Source organism: Platichthys flesus, chromosome 6, assembly GCF_949316205.1.
Source record: "Platichthys flesus chromosome 6, fPlaFle2.1, whole genome shotgun sequence".
NCBI classification, from domain to species: Eukaryota; Metazoa; Chordata; class Actinopteri; order Pleuronectiformes; family Pleuronectidae; genus Platichthys; species Platichthys flesus.
The window spans coordinates 4,145,143-4,169,534 of NC_084950.1; the positions used below are offsets into that span (position 1 = coordinate 4,145,143).

General features: G+C 45.4%; 1 protein-coding gene across 1 annotated transcript in view; it reads right to left on the bottom strand.

The window, feature by feature from the left end:
* Positions 1-24,392, bottom strand: part of znf423 (zinc finger protein 423) — a 127,208-nt gene that overhangs the window by 95,066 nt on the left and 7,750 nt on the right. The window contains exon 2 of the mRNA XM_062390643.1: positions 11,345-11,407. Coding sequence (XP_062246627.1) covers positions 11,345-11,407 — 63 coding nt within the window. The remainder of the gene's footprint in view (positions 1-11,344; positions 11,408-24,392) is intronic.

The window sequence follows — 24,392 nt, forward strand, 5'->3', positions numbered from 1 at the left end:
CTCTAGTTTTCCTGATTCCAGCCTGAGGTCATATTCTCAATATTTCAGCAGGATCTAATTCAAATTCCATCTCCATTGATAAAGATTTTATAAACTTGTTTTTACCTGCAGAATTAAACGTGATGAACACAGTCAACGTGTGTGTGACTGTGTGTGAATGTGTGAGCACGTGTGTGAACGTGTGTGTCCTGGTCGCAGACTGGCAGCGTGTGAGGGGACCAGTGGAAGGCTGCGTCGGCCCAATCCTCACTGCTCCATTGTGTCTCCATTTTCACACCTTATTATCACATTATAAACGCTGAGGATCCAACAGGACTGACACTGCAGACACTGGTTGGAGAGGAGAGGAGAGGAGGAGGCAGGGTAGAGATGAAGGGAAGGGGAAAAGACTAAACGAAGTCCAGAGGAAAGATGGTTAAAAGAAAGGAGGTATAAGGGGAACTGAACTGAAATGCCTCTAGAGATGAAGGAAAATTGTTCTTGAATTCACTTGTATGTCTGCAGCAGGAATCCACTGTCCTCTGCCTCAAATGTCAGGTGTCCAAACTGTGTTATGTTCCAATCATTTAATTGGTTGTTGCCCAAATCAAAAAGGCACTTTCAATGGATTCAGTTCATTTTCAATGTTTTTATTTAAAATGTCCTTTTTGGTTGATATAAGTCTGTTTCTTTGTCCCAAGAATTTCTAAAATAAATCGGACATAGATCAATCAAACACAAATCTCCCTCTGATTTGCTTTTAATGTATTTTTTTGTTGTTAGCTGCATGTTTTGTTTGTGTTCTTAAATTTGTATTTGTGCAAAATTCAATTCAAATCATTGAACCATAAACTAACACCTAGTAATTAATCCAATGTAACAGTAAATCCAAAAAACATAGAAGTACAAAGTAAAAGTAAAAATAGTACAATAAAGGGATTCAATACATGATGACTAACTAAAGTCTTCATAATGACAGAGTTGATTGAACACTGGGTTTACAAAGGCTTCACTGCAGTGGCTGGATTTGACTACGTGCACCCGTATACGTGCACGGCTCAGTGAAGTTAAATCCCTGTTATTAAACTTGAAGTGGTCGGCCATTACAGAGAATCAATCACCTTCATTATGTTTAATAAAAAAAATACATTTCTTTGACTGAGTGCAGTTGCAGGTCAAACAGGATTAAGAGCTATAATTCAGTTCCATCCACTGGGAGCTGCAGGCTTCGTTTCATGTGAGTAGAAAGAAAAGATGTAATTTCTGTATTTTCAAAAGAGGTTCTCTGCAATTTATTTATATACAATTCTGATATTAGAAGGAGAAGGAGTCAAACACAGCCGTGTGCAGGTCGCAATCTGGATATCATTCCACTGCTGAGCAAAAGCAAAAAGGACATAAGAGCTTCCTCTTCGAGTTTTGGAGAGAAGGTGTGTTTCATGAGGGGCACGGGCTCCATCTCAGCCTCATTTATTATGCGAGAGGTGTGATGGGAAAGAGGGACAGAGGGATGCTGGGAGGTGGGGAGCGGGGGATTGAGGTGATGAGGTGTTCAGGGGGCTGCAGGAAGAGGAAGACAGTGATGGAGGGAGAGAAGGAGGGATGGATGAAGGGATGGGGAAGAGGAGAGGGAGGGTGTGGGCCATCTGTCCAGTGGTGAGAGCACCGTCTGGCCAGGGAGAGAGAGCTGCCCCTCGGCTGACAGAGCAAACGCACACTCTGGTGCATGCTCACACACACATGATATACACACAGATGCAAACACACACAGGCGGAGTAACTGTACATGTAAATAAATGTACACACACATTGATCAGTGTACACATATTATATCTGTGTGTGTGTGTGTGTATGTGTGTGTGTGTGTGTGTGCAGGAATGTAAATATGTGCAGTTGTGTTTTAGAACCACAGTTTGATCAGTTTCTCGAATAACTTCAGGAAATGGAGAGAACGGGATGTGGCACAGTTTTCAAATAGCTTTAATAACATTAACTTGAATAAAACAGTCTGATCCAAGTATTTAAACTCAATGACGAGGTGAAGATCAAGGCCTGACAGACTTTAAGCAAAAAGTGGTGGACTTCTGCTTGTTGACAGCAGGACTTCTACGTCTCTTGGTGGAAGTCCGGGATGTGGGGCAAGAAAAAAACCCGTTAAAGTTTTGGTGAGAACGAAGTCACTTTCGTTGACTTTGCAAGATAATGTGATTTTTGGATATTTTCACCAATTCCCAAGGAATAACTCATGGATCTTGATTAAAAAAAATCTTTGGGGGATTAATGGGTTTTTGGTTTCTTTTGTCAGCTGCTGTATGGAACCAAACAGGGCTAGAAACCTGTTACTACCACTAATGTGTAGCTGGGAGAACCTGGATTCTCCCAGCAACAAATGTTATTTGTTGCTGCCTCTTGGCCAGGACTCCCTCGAAAAAGAGGTTTTTAATCTCAATGGGACTTTCCTGGTTAAATAAAGGTCAAATAAAAAAATAAAAAAGTAGTTTGTATAATGTTTAATATTTTTAGAACTAAGTTCAAATGAACATGAGAGATTTCATTCAGTCGTCTACAACCAGACAAACGTTCTGCACTTTGTCTCCATATGTACAACAACTGTTTGAAACCAGCTTAAAATGCAGTTATGATGCAAGTTGTTTACACATAAACAATGTTTAGCCTAAATGGAAAATAAATCCTCACATTCATCTTTATCCCTTAATTCTTTCTGTTTTAATTCTTTCAAAACTCCGTCAAATCTTCTCTCTCTTTAATACCCCAACCCCCACCACACCAGAGAGAAGCAGCAGGCCTACTTAATGAAAGCAGGCAACTCCCATGGGTGCTTAGGGTGCAGAGGGGTGTGTGTCTGTGTGTGTGTGAGTATGTGCGCGCGCATGCTGGGGTATTGATTGAATAGTACAACAGTGGTCCCTAGCAGCACCATCCACTCACAGTCTTTCACATGCACACACACACACACACACACACAGGCAAACACACACCCATCAGTGGGATATGGCTATACTCACTCCTAGACACACACACGCAGACACACACACACACCATTCTACAGAGAACCATTATCTCTGAGTCACAGACTATCCCTATGCCAGGAATAACAGCACATTCTCTCACACAAACACACAAAAAAGACACACACACACACAAACACCAACCCTCCGATCCCAAACACAGGCACCCTGTTTTATTCTTACGTCATCCACAGAGGAGCACGATAAATCAGAATCAAGTCCTTCAGTTACACAATAGAAAACACAAATTTAACGACGACATTAAAAAGCCGCAGCAACAGGAACAATCACATTTTCTCGTTTCCACCTGAAAGCACAGATCTCAGAGCAGTTTCCTCGTCGTCCTCCAGATGATTTTTATTCTAGCCGTGTAATGAGGGACTGACTCACACCTGGGATGCACAGTGAATGCATTTAAATGAAATTAACTAGCTGGTGGGATGGAAACGCAGCAGTGTTCCTGAGGCTGGAGACTCCAACTGAACCCCAGTGTTTGGGTCTAAGAGGAGAAACAGGGAACTGTTCAAACCTTCTCCAGTCAAATAGAGATCTAGTGTTTAGAAGTCAGTGACGTGTGTGTGTTTGTAGACTGTAGAGCATCTTTAACAAGGCTGAATGATTCTGCCAAAACAGGATATCAAGATAATATCACGATCAATGTCACATTAAAGACATATTTGTGCTCGTGAGTGAAAGTTGTCAGAGAACGAATAAGAAACTCTTGATTAACAGCAAAGTAATTTACAGATCTGAGGTCAGTCGGTTTCAGCACCTCACCACGCTCTCACATTGCATAAGGGCTGTATCAAGATGCATAAAGCAAACTGACAGCAACTTCCTCAGTGTCTAAAAAACACATCTTACAAACTTTCTGCAGCTCCTTCATGAGGAATATTCTCTCTCTCCTTCATCTGCTGGTTCCCATCCCTCACTTTCCCAACGATTAACAACAGCACCAAATAAAAGATTCTGAATTAAATGTTAAAATGTAGAAAGGGAAGGATTTAACTCAAATTAAATTAAATTATACTAATAAAAATACAGAACTATTGCACCATTATTGCTTCAGTGTCAGAGCTTAGTGTAAAGATCAATACAGGAATGTCACATTAAACTGGCTCATGCAACGTTCAAGACTCCAGTTTAATATTACGGGCGACTTTTAAGACACTTTTCATGTGCTGGCCTGCGTATTTGTGTGTGTGTGTGTGTGTGTGTGTGTGACATCCTGCAACATCAGGTGTGCATGTGAAAGATGTTTTTACACCGTGCGTCTCCTGAGGAAAGGTAATAAGCAATATTCTGGGCTGTAACCACCAGCCTCAGTAACCCGGGGACAATGGGTTTTTTTATTAACAGATAAAAATATAAATAAATAAAAAGGGATACCGCGGTAATAATGAGGTCACTTTGCATATCTGCTGGAAAGATATACGCAGGTGCTGTGTGTGTGTGTGTGTGTGTATGTGTGCAGTGAACTGGTGAATGTGTGTGTGCGTGTACATCATGTGTGTGTTTGTGCGCACCCTGGGTAATTAGATAAAGGGAAGTGAATTAGCAGAGTCCACAGTGCAGAATGATGTTACACAGCCTAACCACGCCTAACTGAGACCCACTAATCACCACTCGTTAGGCTCACAGAAGAGAACGTGCGTGTGTGTGTGTGTGTGTGTGTGTGTGTGTGTGTGTGTGTGTGTGTGTTCTCCGATAGAATGAGTTCACTGAGGTAATTAGTGGGCTAAATGATGATAAGCCATACACATACTGCACAGAACAGAGAAAGAGACGCAGACAAACACAGATTCTGCTCCCTCTCCCCCTCTCTCAGTAAAACAGGGATCTGAAGTGAGCAGAAAACCCTCAACACTGGATCCAAGTGAACTCAGTGTGCACACACTCCATCCCAGTGTCTGACTGGTGGTTTTGCGTTGCAGTGTCGGGTGCAGTTGCCAAGACAAGCTAGCGGAGACACAAACTGGAACACCGAAAAATCAAACGCACACAGTCAGCATGACCGGCGTACATCACTGTAGATCCTGTGGGAAGAAAACTATGGGACTAATGAACTCTGGGAAGTGTTCCTGAACTGCCCCCGGGTGAGAGAAGTGAACTAAAGGAGAGTGCCAGAGCTTGGGGGTGTGGGGGGATCAAAGGAGAATAAAACATACAGTAATGCTGCAAAAAGGTAAAGTAGTTATTCAAGTGACAGGTTTGGCAGCCGGGAGCTGGTACTGGGACCCACTCCACAGCTCCGAGAGATATATAGTACCTGCCGGCCAAGCACGCATAAAACATGCACGCACACATCCATGTCCGCGTGTGCCTAAAACAGGCTTCAGAAGGTGGGGGGGGGGGGGGCGGGGGGCGGTGGAGAGTGTGTGTGTGTGGAGCTTCCAGCCGAATGTTTAGAAACCAAACAGTCTCGACACAAGGCTTTCATTCTGCTCCACGCCGCTCGGCGCCCCGGTCCAGGACTCACAGGCACCTGGCCGGGCAGCGCCACCACCTTCCCCCGAGCGGAGCACCAGCCGCCGGGATCGAACCAGACCGGCATCACATGAGGGGCCAACTGGGCAGAGAGAACCGGGTCTGAACCTGGAACATTCACACAATATTGGGCCCAGCTTCACATCACAGGAAGGCGCTTTACAGCCACTCACAACAGGTCCGTGTGATGCTCGCTCTCCAGTCAGCAACACGCACATTGTACAAGTTGATGGTCTGTGAGGTGAAGCCAAAGCTGAAGATGTACATGCTCACACCCGGTGTTACCTGAATCCACCTGGCTACGGACAAAAGGGATTGTTTATGTTTTCAAAATAACAACTAGAAGGAAACAAACTACCTTTAATGTACTTTTATCTTACAAAACTGTATTTTGTTAAATTTAAGTTCTAATATTTGCTGGTATTTGTGTTGTCTTTTTATTCATAGTTGCAAAACAGCAAGTCTCACTTAGGTTTTGATTCATATAAATGTATCAGTATTATTATCGCTTCTCAAAAATCAGCCTTTACAGCAATCAACGTAAAACAAAGCTGTAATTTACTTTAAATCACTTTCTTCAGGAACAGATGAAAAATCGACCTGTGCAGATATGAACCAGGCTCCAACACTGATCGAACATCTGTATATTTAACGTTCCAGGCGTCTAGGTTTTTTCGCAGCAGACATTTTTCTCCGTCATGGAGGAGAAGCACAGATGTTACAAACACCAACAATGTCTCTGTTCTCCACCAGCGTCTCACTGAGCCGGGACAATGTACCGGTGAACCAGTGAGCACGACACCAGTGAACACAACACCAGTGAGCACGACACCAGTGAACACAACACCAGTGGGCCTGATTGGATTTACAATTAATATAATATGGTTTAGTATAAACACACACACACACACACACACACAGACATAAGTATCTGTCCGACCTATCTGAGCTCAAAATGTATAGATGGAGAGAGAAACAATGGTAGACACGTTTGGCACTGACACACACACACACACTCACACAACCACACACACTCTCACCCAGACACACACACAGACACACACACTGAACAGGTGCAGCTGGACACCAAAACACAGCCCTGTTCTCTCTCCCCCTCTCAGGAGAATGACTCCCCTCTCTCACCCTCTCTGTGTGTGTGTGTGTGGGTGTGTGTATGTATGTGTGTGTGCGTGTGTGTGTGTGTTTGTTCACAATACAGGCCCCAGCCCCTGAGGAGTAGATCTGCGCCACAGGATACCAGTCTCACACACAAACACATACAGACACACACATACAGACACACACACACCCCTGGGACATGCAGCAGCAGGGGAGAGCGGCACCCAACACCAATCTCTGGAAACAGGATGATGAAAGAGCCATTCACGTCATGGAAAGCATCAGAAAGGAGACACACACTCTCACACACACAGACACACACATACCTACATTACATATAACACTTCATTCAGACGTGCAACACAGATATCGACAGACAAACTCACAACTAAGTTTGCAGCTGCTCACTGATTTGAATTTTTTTCCGGCGCACAAACACACAACAAAGATGGCACAATCTAACACAAAGGGCTTAAATGCTGCAGTACAGACAGAAACCAAGATGCACTGTGCGGTGTCACAGGCAGGCAATAATGGTTCACACGCACACACACATGCACAGGAACTGTTTTCCTGCTGCTGCCTTGGGGAAATTAAAACTACATTATGGACCTCCAGAGGGTAGAGCGGTGGGAGAGGGAGAGAGGGATTGGAAAAGAGAGAGAAAGGAAGCAAGAGGGGAAGAGGGGGGAGGGGGGGGGTGCAGTGTCCTGTTTATCTCAGATCTGGCCATCATAAAGAAAGTGAACAGTGGTAATGTCTTCTCCTCATTCTTCCTCCTCCTCCTCCGATGAAACACAGTTCATACGTTTGTCTTCCGCACATTGCTCACACTCAACTTATGGATTGACCGAGTTTAGCTGAGATTCATTTAATAATTAAAAATAATAAAATAATGACGTCCATACATTCTGCCCTGAGGACTAAATGGACAAACCGAAGGACGGAGCTGAAGACACAAGCTTCACGACAAAAGGTAATATTTGTAAAAACCCATTAACACAAAGGATCAAGTGTCAGTCAGACTTTGCACCTCTGCTCCAGACACACAAACCCTCGGTGATGTCACCAGATGCTTAAAGTAGCACATCACTGTTGTGCCTGTGTCGCACAACATGTAGGTTTGTTCCTCTGCTGCTAAGGATTCTGGGTCATGGCACTGGAGGAAATACCTCTCTGCTGACATTTCTCAAAAACGGCAAACACTCCCAGGACAATAAATGACACACACACACACACACAAACACACACTTACACACTGGAGAGCAGTGTTATATTTGTGAATTGGGGTGAAAATGCAATTCACATATTTTTACGGTTTTTGAGTTTCGAGGGGATTTGAATTAAAAAGCAGCAGGAAGGTTGAACCCGAGTTGATCTCCTCTGTACTGATGTGTTCTGTCATCTGATAGGTGGAGGCAACTTTCTGGCCGGCCAGTCATGCCTGTGTGTCCCCCCACACACCCATAAGCGCGCACACACAAACACACACGTCTTAAACTGTGAATAACAATAAGGCAGTAGGTCTCGGTTTCTCGGTTTCAGCTTGGGGACCTGACAAACCTTTTCCATGATGACTCACTGGCTCTTTCAGTATGTGACTCTGAGTGTGTTGTCCAAGAGAAACAGTCCGTGTGTGTGTGTGTGTGTGTACGTGTGTCGTCCACAGCCGACTGTCAGAATTGAGGAAAAGAAACCTCTAGAGAACGATGATTTCATTACAGACACAGACCCACTGGCCTCTGAAGAGCTCTCCTGCCCGAGTCTCACCTCTTCCAGGTTTGTTCTCCGACACACGATGAACAGAGGACTCTGGTAAACAGGGCGACTCCGCTGCTACCTGCCCTTCCCCTCTCCCCTCCTCATTCCCTCTCCCTAGTCCTGGCAACGGCTCTCTTCCTCTTCTCCCTGCATACTGGGGGAGCGAGGGAAGACGATAACAAGTTGTTTTTCTGTCCCACTGAGGAGCGGCGGGGGCAGAGGGAAGGAGGAAGACGAGGGTGCGAGGGCACCTTCGGCCTTCCGAGGGCTCCTCTCTGGGGCAGTCAGGCCGTGGAGAGAGAGAGGGAGGAGGAGGAGAGTAAGAGAGGGGAGGAGAGGTTGGCTCAGGCCTATTCCCTGCGTGTCGCCCTCCCACCTCCCTCCGCCTTCCCTCCTGCGGGTCTTTCCAAACTCAACACACATTTTTCCAGAGAAAACGAAGGAGAGACTAAGAGGGAGAGACAGAGAGGAAAGTGGAGGAGCGACAGAGGAGGGGTGTAGGACTGTGAATTAAACAGCAGGTCGGGTCGGTAACATTTCTCCTTTCTCTCCTCCCGACAACACCTTCACCCAGAAGAGATGGAAACCACTTCTTTTTACTTATAATCGTTTTTTCTTCTTCTTCTCTCTTGCTACAGCAACACTTACACAATCTCTCTCTCTACAGTGCTGTAGCACCAACTGTGCGTTAAGGTCCTATTTCCAGAGTTGTGAATATTATTTTCGACTTGTTGTGTCGTTCCTGTGAATTTTCCAAGTCTGGGACAAATGTTTTTTGCAATAACTGCGACACCACATGAATAGATCCTGACACCTGAACACCTGACCATTCACTTCCACTGGGCAGGTGCCAGTGTAAACAGGAAGCAGATTGTCACCTCTGCAGTTCGGGGGCTTAGAACATTCTAAAGACGAGGAATAAAAATGGGGGGGGAAGTAAAATGAGGGATTTCTTTTCTTGGGCCGATGACAGGGTCGCAAACGTTCGAACGACAACGCAGCCCCGGAGCTTTCAAACTGAGAACCTGGCCAGCAGCGTTTCCAAACTTCTAAACTAAAAGAAAAAGTGTTGCAGAGGATGCTGGGACAGGGAATTGGTGGTAAAATACAAATTGGAAGAGAGGCTGAGTAAGGGAATATGAGACAGTGTGTTTTTATCGGAGTGTGAAGTATGTGTATGTGTGTGTGTGTGTGTGTGCGTGCCCTGGGACTCAAGCTTCCTGCAGGAACTGACACACACAGCAGTTCTAGTGTGCCACACAGGACCTCAGTCAGCAGCCCCCTTAACACACACACATACACACACACAGACCCGCACAGCAGCCCCTGGAGGAGCGTTAGCACAGGTTTAAAGGCGGGGGGGGGGGGAGGCGAGGATGGGAAGGTTCAGCACGTCATTGACACCCCAAGGGTCAAACTTTCCTGTACTTTTGTCCCTGTGGAGCCAAATGAGAGACGGGGCAAGAGAGAGAGAGAGAGAGAGAGAGAGAGAGAGAGAGAGAGAGAGAGAGAGAGAGAGAGAGAGAGAGAGAGAGAGAGAGAGATGAGAGAGAGAGAGAGAGAGAGAGAGAGAGAGAGAGAGAGAGAGAGAGAGAGAGAGAGAGAGAGAGAGAGAGAGAAAGAGAGAAAGAGAGAGAGAGAGAGGGAGAGATAACTGCATATTTACCACATTCAGCAGTATCCCATTTCCCTGCTGGGATCAAGTCAGAGGAAGAGTTTAAGTGTTCGCTGATAGGCTGCACACACGAGCAGAGAGAACTGGCTTCAGCTGACAAACACCTTCACCAGTCAAACCATTTACTGGCCTGGTTCTGGAACTAGTGTCAGGGTGGAAATATGAACCCAGCTGACTCATTCCACCAAATACTGAATCCAATAATGATGATGATGCTGTATTTCCATTACTACTGATACTATACTTCATGGAGCAATAATGATAAGTCGATCAACAGAAACAATATTGATTCGTTAACCAGTGACTCATTAAAGTTTTATTGAAGCAAACACATGAATCAAAAACCTGCTTCTAGATTCTAACATGATTTGTTTTCTTGCTCTTCTATGATAGTAAGGTAATACTTGTAATATTACTTTGGATTAGATCTGTTTGGTCACTGCAGCTTTAAAGATGTTCTTCTTTAATCCACCTGAACAGATCAATACACTCCTCATCCTTCTGTCTGGACTCAATTTATATTATTTCTCATTTCATACACAGACCTCAGAGAGCAGCTGCTTGCTCTTTTTCAATAAAAAAGGCAAAAAGGCAAAAAGGCAGAGCCACGACAATTTCAATTTTCCGTCTCCGGCTGGAAACGGAGTGAGCAGCAGACGGGGGGGGGGGGGGGGGGGGGGGGGGGGGGGGGGGGGGGGGGGGGGGGGGGGGGGAAGAAATGTAGAAGTTGGTTTGGTAGAAAACCACAAAGAAAGAAAAACAAAAATCCAAGAAAAGAATAAAAAGGAAAGCCCTGATATCTCTGCGACTTCCTCCCCAGACGTCAGCAGACCACAGACAGTAGTGAGGAAGAACACACATCCCTCTCTTGCCCCCCCCCCCCTCCACCCATCCATCCATCCCTCTCCATTTCCCCTTTGTCATCTCTTTTTCCATTCACTGTGACCCTTGAGACCGGCTCCGTCTCTTTCCATATCTCCCTCTAATTCGTTCACTCTCTCTTTTCAAGGCTCCTCTTATGATGTTCCCTGACTCTCACCGATCCCTTCATCCTACTTCCTTCAACATTCACTTCATTTCTCCATCTTTGCTCTCCCTTCTTCTCGATATCCCCCCCGAGCCGGACATTATGAACCATGTGGAATTGATATTACAAATCTTTGGTGCGTTGTGTTTGTGTGTGAGGGAGACGCACAAACTCGAAGATCTGACAGCTGGCTGGAACTCTATAACAATACCAGAGTGTGTGTGTGTCTGTATGTATGTATGTGTGTGTGGGGGTCTGTACACTAACCTGTCTGGACAGTTGATTCATCCCAGGTGCCTCCACACTCTGAAGACTCCCCTTCTTCTACCGCTGAGGAGAGAGGAAGAGGGACAGAGAGAGAACGACAAATAAGAAACAGAGGTCTGGAATACATTCTACATTATCATCATGATCATTATCAGATATGACAGACCAAGACCAGGACTAGGACCAAGGATCAGAGCCAAGACCAGAGGCCCATAACCAAAAACCGGCTAAACTGAGAAAATCAATTGAGCAATTAAATGTCATCAACACCTAAATTGTTAGTCAGCTACATGATGATGATTCAGGAAGCTGTAACAAGCTTTTCCACAAATATTTTACAATTTATAGAAATGTATTAATCCCTCATAAATGTACTAACATCTTCTTACAGAGGCGGATTAGTCTACATTGTGAATCTGATACCATAGTTATTTCTGGGCAGCACCAAATCTATTTTTGGATTTTTCCCAAAACGTAATAACTTCAAAATACACAATCTCTTGTTATAACGGCAGCTGTGGCTCAGGGGGGAGAGTGGGCCGTCCACAAGAAGGTAAATGGACTTTTTTCATAAAGTGCTTCTACAGAAATCACATTAATTCAATTCACAGTGCCTATCACACACTTCTGGCATCGATCTGGGATTCGGTATCTTGACCAAGGACACTTTGGGGGACCGGAGAAGCCGGTAATCAAACCACCAACCTCCTCTACAGTGGTCCGCCCTCTCTCCCTGCACATTCTTGAAGTGTCCTTGGCCACCAAAAGACACTGAACCCTGAATTTCCCCCGACAGCTGGCAGTGTGTGAATGGTGTGTGACAGATAAAGTGCTGTGTATAGACGTGCTGTGTGAACAGTGTGTGAATTGGTGAATGTGACTTGAGCTGTAAAGAGCTTAGAGTGATCGATAAGACTGGAAAAGTCCATTACCGTAAGGAGTCTAATAGATTCCCTCATTTGAAAGACACAACCAGGTTAACCTAAAGTCACAAAGCATCTAAACCCATCTCAATGTAACGTTCTTCATGGGTTCCCTCCTGGAACAGAGCTGAAACAAACAGGCAGGTAGTGACGCTGATGTCCTGAGACCTCTCACACACACTCAGAGCTGATCAGAGCTGGAATGTGACACCGACTTCCTGGGTATAACAGGAAGGAGGGAAGTACAGCTGGCACACAAACAGGAAATGTCTAGAGCCACCACACAATGGGGTTTCCTGTTCGCCCCCCCCACCTCACGATTCCTCACTTTTCCCTCACCGCACCTCCGTCTCTGATCATTTAAAAAAAAAAACTTGTTCTCATCCTGCTCTCTCCAGTGACCTCCACCCCTCCACCTCTCCACACCGCTGCTCATATTCCTCGCTCCACATCCTCACCAGCTCCCTCAGGACCCCCCCCCCCCCCGCCGCCATCCTCACACTTGAGCCGCGACAAAAGCTCAAGTGAAAACAAGAAGCTATAAATCAGTGAACGCCACCTTTGAACAGAGAAACAAACGGTGCGGGTGACGTCGGCTTGTTGGGTCCCATCAGTCTGAACAAGTTCTAAAGAGCGATTGTCTGAGTTACTGGGGCCTTTCAAACCAGTTTGTCTAAACTCCCAGTAGATCCACAGATTCAAAAAAATACTCCCAACCAGCCGTACACACACACTGAGGTGCTTTAACCACGGTCTGGTTTGTGATGATCTTACAGTGAAATAACGATGTGAACCTGATTGTTTGTTTTCTCCTTTCGAAATTGAAAGACCATTTGTTTGTTATGCACTTTATTCAAAAAGGAGTTAGTGAGTGCACTCATCAACACAACCACATGCCCGTCAACACACCAATCAATCACAGGGATATGGAGACGCAGCTCACACAGGCGACAACGACAGGACGTCCATGTGTCAAACGACAACATTCTGATGTTAAAACCAAAACCAACCCATTCAAATCTAAACACTGAAACGAGGATATGAACCTTGGTTCAGACTCTCAGGTGGGAAAACATGAGTTGACTCCTTTCAGAGCCAGACTGCAGCCAAAGAAACAGAATAAATCTAATAAGCAGCGTCTTGCTGTGGATGTGAAGTGTTTTCATGTGTGTCTACTGCAGAAATCTGTTATTCAGATTGACTGGAGAAATAAACCTGGATCAGGCCTATAGAGATGTATCAGGGGCTGGAGCTGCTTAGCTTCCGAGGGGCCCGACGTGGAGCACGGTGTGCTAATAACGAACTAATGGATCCCTGGACAAACAGCGAGCACAGACGTGTGCACTCGAGACAGACACTCACACAGGATTTTGACTCCAAGGCTGAACAGAGCCCAGCGTGGATAGAGACCTCCCACCACGAGGAGCAGCTCCGCCAAAGACAGCAGACAGAAAGAGACGAGGGAAGGTATGGCAAGAGAAAACAAGAAGGAAAACAAAGTGTTTCCTCTGAGCAAAATAATAAAAAGGGGTTTTCCATCGAAACACAGCAGATGAAAACATAACTGAACTTGGGCTGCACGACTTTAAGACCTGGGAGATACCTGCGCTACCTGAGCAACATGTGTACAACTCAATGGAGCATTCATAGGTAAAGTAAGAGAGGAAAAAGGAGTTCAGGACAATCTGAGACCTGACACGGACAAAGATCGTAATCAGGCTACATCCACAGAACAGGGAGGCCTGGACCACAATTTCCTGTTCCAGCCTGACCGAGCCTAAACCCAACAGGTTATCCGTTTCTTTGGGCTCCAAGCCCGACCTGAGCCGGATGATTTGGATGCACGTGCATCATAAATACTTTCAAATAGCTAGTTCAGCCAATGTGAACAAAACGACCCAGGCATCATTTCAGAAGTTGGATTCAAACCCGCCTCGACTCATTGGGTCCCACTGATTCCACATTTTATCGCTGCCGTCCACACGACTAAAGAGTTTATGAGAAGTTAAATCAAAGAGGTTTGTAAATGTGTTTCAGATTGAAATCTATGCCGGTCCATTCCGTGATGTAGTGTGAACAGGGAGAGACGTTCTGGTTCTGATTGGCTCTCATCAGTAACAAGTCGACTTCCAGCTGTGGCTCTCAGTGACTGCTCCACCTCATCGTTAGTCCTGGAGAAGATGGGCCGACTTCTACTTGAACACAATTTCAGTTTCTCATCTTTGTTATAATCCATGCAGCCGAAAGTTTTCAGTTTCTGAAAAGCAATACCCCCCCCCCCCCCCCCCCGCTGTGTCCCCACTCTGCTTGAACAGGGCTCCACTCATCTTGTTGTGACAGTGACTCTACTTCTTCTTTGCCTGCTAACACAATGTTGTTTGGGTGTTTAAGACGAGTTTGGGACGTTGGAGAGACCTAGATGTGCTCTGCCACTAATAAAAGACCATTTTTCTTGATGAGACTTTGGGGAATACAGCATGTTTCATTAACCAAGCACACGCGGCTTTATTTAGACTCCCGGAGTCCTCACATCCCCCTCAGAGACACACACACCGTTACTGTGAACCCTGCACACACCGGGGGGGCTGGGGGGGGGGGGTTGGATAAGTCGGGCTGAGTGGGAATGGTTGAACATGCTTACACATACGGTACCGATACCGAGTGTTCAAGTGTTAGCCTGTCTGCCAGTGTGTGTTTTAACCTGTAGGTAGTGTAAACCATTAGGGGAACCACTATAGAGAGAGACCTGCGTGTGTTGACATTGGAATAAGTAGAGAAGGGTTCGTGTCTGTGTGATAAATATACAACATTCAAGGTTTTCCAATTAACGAGCTTTTCCACTCGTTTGTTGCTCCATGGCTGTTCCGCCGACAGTGCATCTCACCTCCCTTCACACTCAGGCCTCTGTTTAGAGAAATGTGGCACAATGAGCCAATTAACAGCTCAGAACTTCACACAGGCACCGATGAAATACACAGTTCGAGTTCGTCTAAGCAGAGAGAGAGAGAATCACCTCTAAGGCCACACTGTTTGAACCATGTATGATGAAATCTTAAGACATCATTCTCTTAGATGTGGTTGGTGCTCAGATAATTGATCCCTTCTAATCAACTCCACTTGCACTTGGTCCTATCTTTAGATCCCAGGTGTTTATCTATGTTGCGTAAAGAGAGTTCTCTCAGGTGCAGTTACACACGTTAAAGTTGTATTTGCACTGCTATACATTTGCCAGTTCTTCTATTTGCTGCACAAGTTGGGCAAGAAAAATGACAAGGTGACGGAGTTTGATGAGACCTGACCAGTCTCATCTCATCCAGGGAAACTACACACAACTGAACAACCTGCCAACAAGTTTTATGAGCGACCTCCACCAACGTTTTCACTGTTATTTTGGGAAATTACCCCAAAATTTACAAAAAATTACATTATTTAATTCTGATCCACCTATAATGACCATAACCCTATCCATACCCTAGCCTTAATGGAACCTTAAATGTTAAACATGTCTAGAATTCAAAGTTCAATCATAAGAGAGTCTAATCTGAATGTACTGTGTCAATAGATTTAGGTCCCCACAACATGGTCGATACCTAAACTGACAACACACACACACAAACACACACACACACACAAGGGCAGGTAGAGGCAGCGTACCGGTAGACAAGCCAATAATCACAGAGACCTATAGAGATCACACAATCTGCCTCAAAAGCATCACAAACACATTGCACAAATTCATCACAAACAAAAATCCTGTGCATAGTGTGTCTGTGAGTGTGTTTGCGAAACAAAGCAACCAAGATGCTACAGGGAATCCTTGGAGCATCTATACACACTCTCACACACACACAACAATTAAGCCAGGCTTTTGTTGTTGCTTACGTTAACCCCTGAGACACCTTGCTCTGTCAAATGTGTGTTTTTCAGAAGTGTGTTTTTCAGAAGAAGTATTCATTGTGGATGAGATCAGTGAAGAGGTGACTTCCCTGGAAGTAAACTGGAGTGTATGCACTTTACTGAGGTTTTGAGTCCCACTCACGCAGTCTCACAGCATGTGCACAGACAATATATTTATTTATGTGGCGGTCGGAGTAATTTCTGCAGATTAATGTAGGAAGCGTGTAGACGGCAGCAGGAGCAACAAACACAGGCTGAAGGAATTGCTGTGTCATCACATTGCAGGAATCACAAAGTGAAAGCAGTGGGGGGGGGGGGGGTATTAAAGAATAAAAGATTTCCTTTCTCGATACATCAGCTGACACATAAGTATTGGTTTAATTTGGAAATGATTCTTAAGATGTCGTTAAGACAAAGAAAGGTACCTCAAGCTCGATATTTTACAGTTTAACAATCAACTTCATTTTAAATAATTGTAAATAAATATAAATCACAAATAAAACTTAATATATGGAACTTGAAATAAGAAAATAGACAAATATTTTCATAAATTGGAAACATATTCATATCTTTAATTGCATGGTTTATAAATTAAAGTTTCATATTGGTGCATATGGACAAACATTGAGGCTGAGATCAATATGTCTGAAAGGTTCTAACTGGTGAGGCTCTGCTGCAGAATACACACTCCTGATAAATACTCAAGACATTTATCAATATATCGAAAATATCTACACACAAGTTCAAGAGAGAAGAACATTGATGATGTTTTCCAACAAAGCACCTGCATCTAGAAATCAAAATTTATACAGTCAACGTATTTGTAAGTGTAGCATCTTCAGAGGAAACCACACACAACCATTGTGAGTGGAAACGAGGGTGTAACCAGTTTCCATTAAGAGTTCTTGGGCAATGAAGGATTCAAACCCTTTAAAAAAAGTTTGTCGTTGTACGAAAATAACCCGCTCACGGTGGGAAAAGCAGGTTAACGTAGACTGGAGCTGTCAGCGACTACACAACACACGACAGTGATGTGCGGCCGTTGTGTTTCCAATTTTAGATTTACGTCATATCGCGGGAGACGAGCCGCTAAGTGGAACGGAGAAGGAGACCTGAAGTTAGGCCTCTGCGTGATGAGGATGATGAGGATGATGAGGATGGTAAACAAATATTTACAAACATGTTGTCATTAATTATCACAGTGCACCTTTTCCTCATCTAATTCTCCTTCACTCCCTCTTTTCTATCCTCCCTTGTTCTTTACTCCCACCATGTTCCCCCCCCCCTTTTCCTCTCCTGACCACTCATCCACTTCCATGCTTTGTTCTTACATCCATCTTCCTCAGTCACCCATTGTCAATTCCTTTTCCATCCCTCTGTGTACTCTTCCTCCACTCCTCTCCTCCACCACATTCCCCTTCACTTCCCTTCCACCCTCTTCTGTCCCATGGAAGCAGTTACGGCCTCAAAGAGAAAACAGCCCTTTGTCTCCTCTTCCTCGGAAACAACACATGCACGCACAGTATCAGGGCCATTTATTCCCGAGGCGGCCCAGGGCTCGGGTGTTCCCAGATCTGTTTGACGAGCGGGTCACTGTGGCCAATCGTGCAGCCCTGAGAGGCGGGATGTGGGTCAGCATGGCCAATGATAGACCGGCTCCTCTCCCCCGAGCGGGAGGCTGATTGACAACTGGTGCTGGACAGAAGTCAAGAGGGTAATTGTCATCCGACTCGCTCTCCCTCTCTCTCTTTTTCCTCTTTCGCTCTCTTCATCCGTCTGTCTCGCCTACTCATCCTAGACACTCCTTTTTCTTCTTTCCCCCCCACTTCAACCCACTTCCCAGCCCCTCCCCAACCAGCTTTCTTCCTATAGCTCCGGAGGGATCCTCTCATTGGCTGCCCTTCACGTCCCTCAGGAACGACTTTGTGACGCCACTGGCCGAGGGCTGATGCCAATCTCCATCCCCAGCCCACCCCCCGGGACACCCCCCAACTTCAATGGCCTGTGTCAAACACACACACATGCAAACACTTCCAGTCCGGGGACGGGGACAGAAGCTGATTAACCAAATACTTTTATCAGCAGTAAAACCGCTCTCTCTGCCTGCGTGCATTCTGAACAAAACAGCCTTAAAACATACACACATACACACATACACACACAGACACACAACCCGAGCACTGAAGCACTGGCCAGAAACTGCAGGCTAGTCTGGGGTTTGGGACAGCGCGAGTGTGTGTGTGCACTCATGCTTTTGTTTGTGAGAGTGTGTGTAAAGGGACAGAGGTAGCAGAGGGCTTAGATGGATGGCAGAGAGAAAGAACAACAACCGAACAAGCCTGGCGGACAAGCTCCATCGCCCTCTCTATCTCCCGCTCTCTGCTGTCCCTCTCTTCCACTCGTTCCCTCACATCGGCTTCCCGTTGTTCTCCCTCTCCTCTGATCCGTTATGTTTCTACTATCTGATTTTTTGGTTCTCTGGGTCGGCAGGATGGTTGGATCGGGGCCTTTCTGTTCTGGAGTTTGCATGTCCCCCCCCCCCCCAGTGCTTTCTGACTCCCATCCTCCCACAGTCCAAACACAGAGCGTCAGGTTAAACCTAGACTCTCAGTGTGAGTGTAAATAAATCTTTGTCTTTAAACGTCGGCCCTGTGATACATTGGTAATCTTTCCAGCCTCTCTCCCGCTGCAGCCAAGTGCCTCAATCCTCGTCTTTCCACCCAGTCTGTCCCCCAACTTCTCGTTTGTTACCCCTGCCAATGAAGTTGTGTGTTTCCTGCCGTGTCTGTATGTTGATTTATTTTTTCTGCAGGATTACTCCAACACTACTGACCTGATGTCCACCTAACCTGATGGAGGGATGGAGCCTGGGCCCGGGGAAGTTGCAGGAAATTTGGTTTCACTTTCTAGACAAACGTGTGTAGGATTGTTCATCTACTGACCTCCACCAAGGAGGTCAGTGGATGTTTCCATCAGCGTTCGTTTGTCTGTTTGTGCGATTGTTGTCACGCAAAAACTACTATACTATAAGATGTGATATTAGTGAGGGATGAACTCATTTCATTTTGGAGTAGATCCGTATCAAGAGGCGGATTCCTGGGAAACCTTTTCACAAATTTCTCATCCAGAGAATAATTCATGAATCTACATGAAGGAAATCTGTCATATAAAGAGGACTATTATTTCTGTTTACTCATTGGAGGTATAAACTCCTCTGAATGTTACGCAACCTCAGCACATCCCTGAACACAACATAAAAAGGTTCACTTGTTTTATCTTTTTTTAAACACAGTTGTTGTCCCTGTTCGGGAGGTGAGTCTTCTCCACAAACACACACACACAAACTGTAATGTGCACAAGGTACAGCAAAAACAATTTCACATATCTCAACACCTACAGAGCAAGAACTCATTTTCGCACATAGACACACACACACACACACACACACACACAGACAGACACACACAGGGGCGAGCGTGGAGTTGATGTTCAGGGCCAGACAACACAGCTTGAGATTAAAGAGCCGCTCTGATCTGACATTTGTTTTTATGTCTGTCAGAGAGAGTGTGGCGGGAAGAGGAATCGATAGCAAGGGAGACAGGGAGAGGGAAGAAGAAGAGTAACGGGAATACAAACAAGTGAAAGGAGGGGGGAGGTTAGAGACGGAGAGGAAGGTGAGAGAGTGTTGAGGATGAAAGAAGCTGCGAGGAAGGACGAGAGGTGAAGGAGGGCAGAGAGGAGGAAGATCAGGAGTAGGACGGCGAGAGAGAGAGGAAGAGGAGGAGAGGGAACGCATTCCTCAGGAGAACCTGGACTCTGGGGAAGGAGCCAGAAATAACTGAACTAGAAGTCCCCCCCCCCCCCCCCCATCTCACACACACACACACACCAGTGACAAGACTGTGCTTCAGTGTGACGACTGACTCAAACGCTGGTAATGAGACAAATTATGAAATATAGCAGTTATAGAACATACACATTCTCCCTCTCACATATAAACAAACACACACATTAGTGTACAGGAACAACAAAAGCAGTAGAGGCCGGAGGGGAGGAGGAGGAGGGGAGGAGGGGAGGGGAGGGGAGGGATGCATAATTGCCTTCTCTTGTTGTACAGGCTCGGGAGTGCTTTTTGACTGAAGACACCAATTTCACGCTAAGGCATTATTTAGCTTGATACAAACTTGATTAGGCTTTACAGGAAGAGAGGGGGGGGGGAAGAGTGAGAGAGAAGGAGAGAGAGCGAGAGAGAGAGAGGGAAATAAACAGCTTTGTGTCGCCCTGTATCGCTGGCGGACAGATTAACTCGCTCGTCACTCCGCTTCTGGGACTCACAAGAAAAATACTCACAGAGCGCGCGTGTGCTGGGAGCGTGTCTGTTTGTGTGTTTGTTTGTGTGTTTGTTTGAGGAGACGTACAATCGAGCAACGCAAATGACCGACAAAAGGCCCTTTCTGTTTTTTTGTCTCGACACTTTATCAAAATTGTGATTCAAATCTTGATTCGTTTTGGGCTTTTGTACAATTATTTGTCATACGACAAAATTCTAACGGCCCCCCCCACTGCCTCCTTATGAAAGGTTCAATAAGTGAATGTTGCCTGGCAACAGATACAATCCACGCCAGTCAGCAGAGTTTTTTGCTAATATTGCTTAGCAACAGATTTTCATCCCGAGGAGGTAAAATCAATGAACTTGTGTTTGAGACGTGGGACTGACTCGGTGATAAGATATTAGTTCTGGATTATCAATATCTAGAATCTCTACTGACGACAAAGGAGTCGATAACATCTCTACTGGTACTCATTCAAAGTGATGTTACAGATTAAGGCTGCAGGTAATGTGCTTTTTAAAGATATAGACAGTGTCAACAGAATAATGTCATTAACAAGGAACACATTTGAGGAGAGGGGAGGAGGAAGAGGAGGAGTGGATAGGAGGGAGAGGAAGAGGAGAAAACTGGTTGTGCAACTCCCCAGACTTCTTATCAACTCTAAAGCAGACAGTACTTCTGCATTTTTAAAATTGGCTTGCACTGACCAACACTCTCTCTCTCTGACACACACCTTCTCACCGATCTCACCGTGCAATCTCTTATTCTCTTTCCACCCTGCTATACTTCCCCTCCGACACCGTCTCCCTTCTTCACTCCGTCTTCATACGGACGTAAAGTTTTTATGAGGGACGAGACATTCCAGAGGAGACACCAGCTCGTCCTCTTCGGCTCTCGTTTCAGCTCAGTTCAATTAGAGCCTTTTCTGAAATGTGCTCTTCTAACCAAACGGCAGGTCCGTCCTAAACCTACTCATCCTGGGAAGGACAGCACCATGTGACTATATGTAACTCATAAAATATAGCAAACACTTTGCCTCGACAACATCCGACAGGAAACATTGTGGAGGATTCAGTTTATTCCCTTTTACTTTTTACTTCTGAATTACCTGGTGAACATTGTGACACGCTGAGCAGAGACAGAAACTCAAAATATATTTTTAAAGCAACAAAAAAACAGTCAAATTAAATTTTCTTTCTCACTTCCATTCTTCCCTCTTCGGTATGCAGTCCCTCGATCGCCCGCCTGCTCCCTCCCTCCCTCCCTCCCTCACTCACTTTCCCCTGCTCGCTCCTGCTCCATTGTATGTCTCCCAGCAGGTCGGCCTTGCCTTTTGACTGGGAGGTGAATGGAAAGGAGTTGGAAAAACCAACTGAGGACTCGAGCACTAAAAAGGAACCATTGGTAAGACTATGGTGGGGGTGCACTACAAAGGCCCGGCAGAGTGTCCAATGAAAGAGGAACAGAACACAAGCAGCTTGTTCTGTTGAAGACTCCACGCTCTGAGGACAATGCACATTAGTCTGGGTACCGTGGTGTGTGTGCGTCTGTGTGTGTGTGTGTGCAAATGAGTACGTGTGCATGCAAGCACAACAGGCAAAAGGCAAGCTGAAAAAAAAAAGGAATATATGAATAAATCAGCACAAAAGTGAGAAAAACTGTTCTGGGACCTGGACAGTTTGTGAAACACAGACATGACACATCACAACCGATGAGCAACATTTGTATAGTGATTATATTAATGAGTGCTCCTTTCAAAACTAAGATATATTCATGTGTTTAATCCTAATCAAGCAAACTTAACAGAGACACTATCTGACAAGTATATAGAACTTTATATATATATATATATATATATATATATATAGACTAATGACCTTTGACCTGGTTGAACTTTCAGGTTGTGCAAGGTCAGAATAAACCTTGATCATTTCTTCATGCAGAGTTTTTCCATTTCGTAAAAGTCAACAGCCGTGTGTGTGACTGTGAGTGTGTGTGTGTGTGTGTCAGAGTGGGAAGGGAGGTTGGGCGGCCCGATAAATATATTATGCATCAGCCAGGTGTGCAGAGGGGCACAGCTAATTGCCCCCACCACTAATGTTTAATGTACAGAATAGGACGGAGCAGGGAGGGGTGGGGTGGGGTGGTGGGGGGGGCCTATTAGAGGGAGGGGGTAGGGAGCACAAGAAGAGCGGGAGGAAGGTGAGAAGGGGAGAAAAAGCAGGATGCTGCAGGAGAGGAAGAGGAGGAAGGAGGAAGACGCAAAGTGTAATTATGACCTAAATATTGAGGTTGAATAGTTCTTCCTTAATAATTCTACATAATTTATCATAACTGTGAATATCTACAGGCGATGTGAACATGTCAGGGTCACATCAGTGGAATCCTGGCGGTTCGAAGCAAAATGGCTATTTAAAAACATATAAATATTTAAATTATTATAAATTAAACCATAATCACTTTTTATTCCACGTCCTGTTGTTTTAAATTCCACCGCTCATCACACAATAAGAGGCTGAGCAGCAGAATCGTTCATTCAAAGACGTCTTTCTGCAGCTTAAGCAACTAGTGACGATACATTTGGACCAAAAAAAAAAATGACTGATCATTATTAAATTAGTTTGATATTCAATAAGCTCAGAGAAACGCCACAGGACAGAGAAGAGGACTTTATTAAACGCTCGGATTGAGAAAGACAAACACACCGCGGGCAAATAATCCATGTTGACCAAAGGAACACGTATAATCTCTGCAAGTAAGAGACTGGGAGGTGGCACACAGAATATCCAGTGGTGTGTGTGTGTGTGTGTGTGTGTGTGTGTGTGTGTGTGAAGTCATACCAGCCTCATCCTTCTCTTCTTAAATGCAGAGGTTATGTCAATGCACAGAGCTCAGCTACACCAGACGCCTGTTTGTGAGTGCTTGAGTGTGTGTCTGTGTGAGTGCGTGTGTGTCTGTGTGTGTCTCCAGAGGGGCCGGGTGTGTGTTAAGGTCCAGTGAGTTCGCAGCTGATAAACAAGGCTAGCTAAGCCGCTACAATGGGAGAGTCCTGGCCCATGATGCCCCTGTTCTCACACACACACACAAGCAGGACAGGCAGGCCGCTGATAAGGAGTTGTCGCTGGCATACACACACCTCACTGAGGGACTTCACCCTTTCTGGGGGGGCGCACACACACACACACACACACACACACACACACACACACACACGCACACTCACGCAACACGACAATAAAACCCATAACCAAGCCGACCAGACGATTTGACCTTTTCCTGTTATTTCCGACCAAACCAGTTTCTCAATCTGGATTCATCAAGTCAACACCATTAGCTGCTGCTTGTTGTCGTCCCACAGTGTTTCATTAACTTCACAGAGGCTGTCGGGGATCAAAAAGATCTGCTCGCTGCCAGGTGCCCGAGTGACGGAGTGCGCTGAAGAACCAGTGTCTCACTGGGATGCATACAGCTGTCGGCTCGATGGGCAGGTTCACAGCTGTGGTCGCTGGTGGCGTTTTGTGGGACAACATCGTTCATTCTTACACCTCATACACATCCTACTGCGAGTACACAACATTACTACAACAACCCGGGAATCTAATAAGCCCAAAAAACAAGTTTTATATTGAATCCACATCTCTCTGACGCAGTGTGAACGTTAATCCATATTTCAACAGGATTATGAAAAACTACAGAACTAGTTTCCACCAATCTTATGCAGTAATAGGGTTTTTTTATATATATTTTTGATTTCCCAGGAAGTAATTCAATGGGACTGCTGGGCCATGGCAGAGGCCTTCGTTTCTACATCCCTGGTCAAATTGTGAACATGAGAACGTTTTTCCTTGTGAAAGACCTGAAAATACCTTTCCAGGAATTCTCCTCTTGTCAATGGGC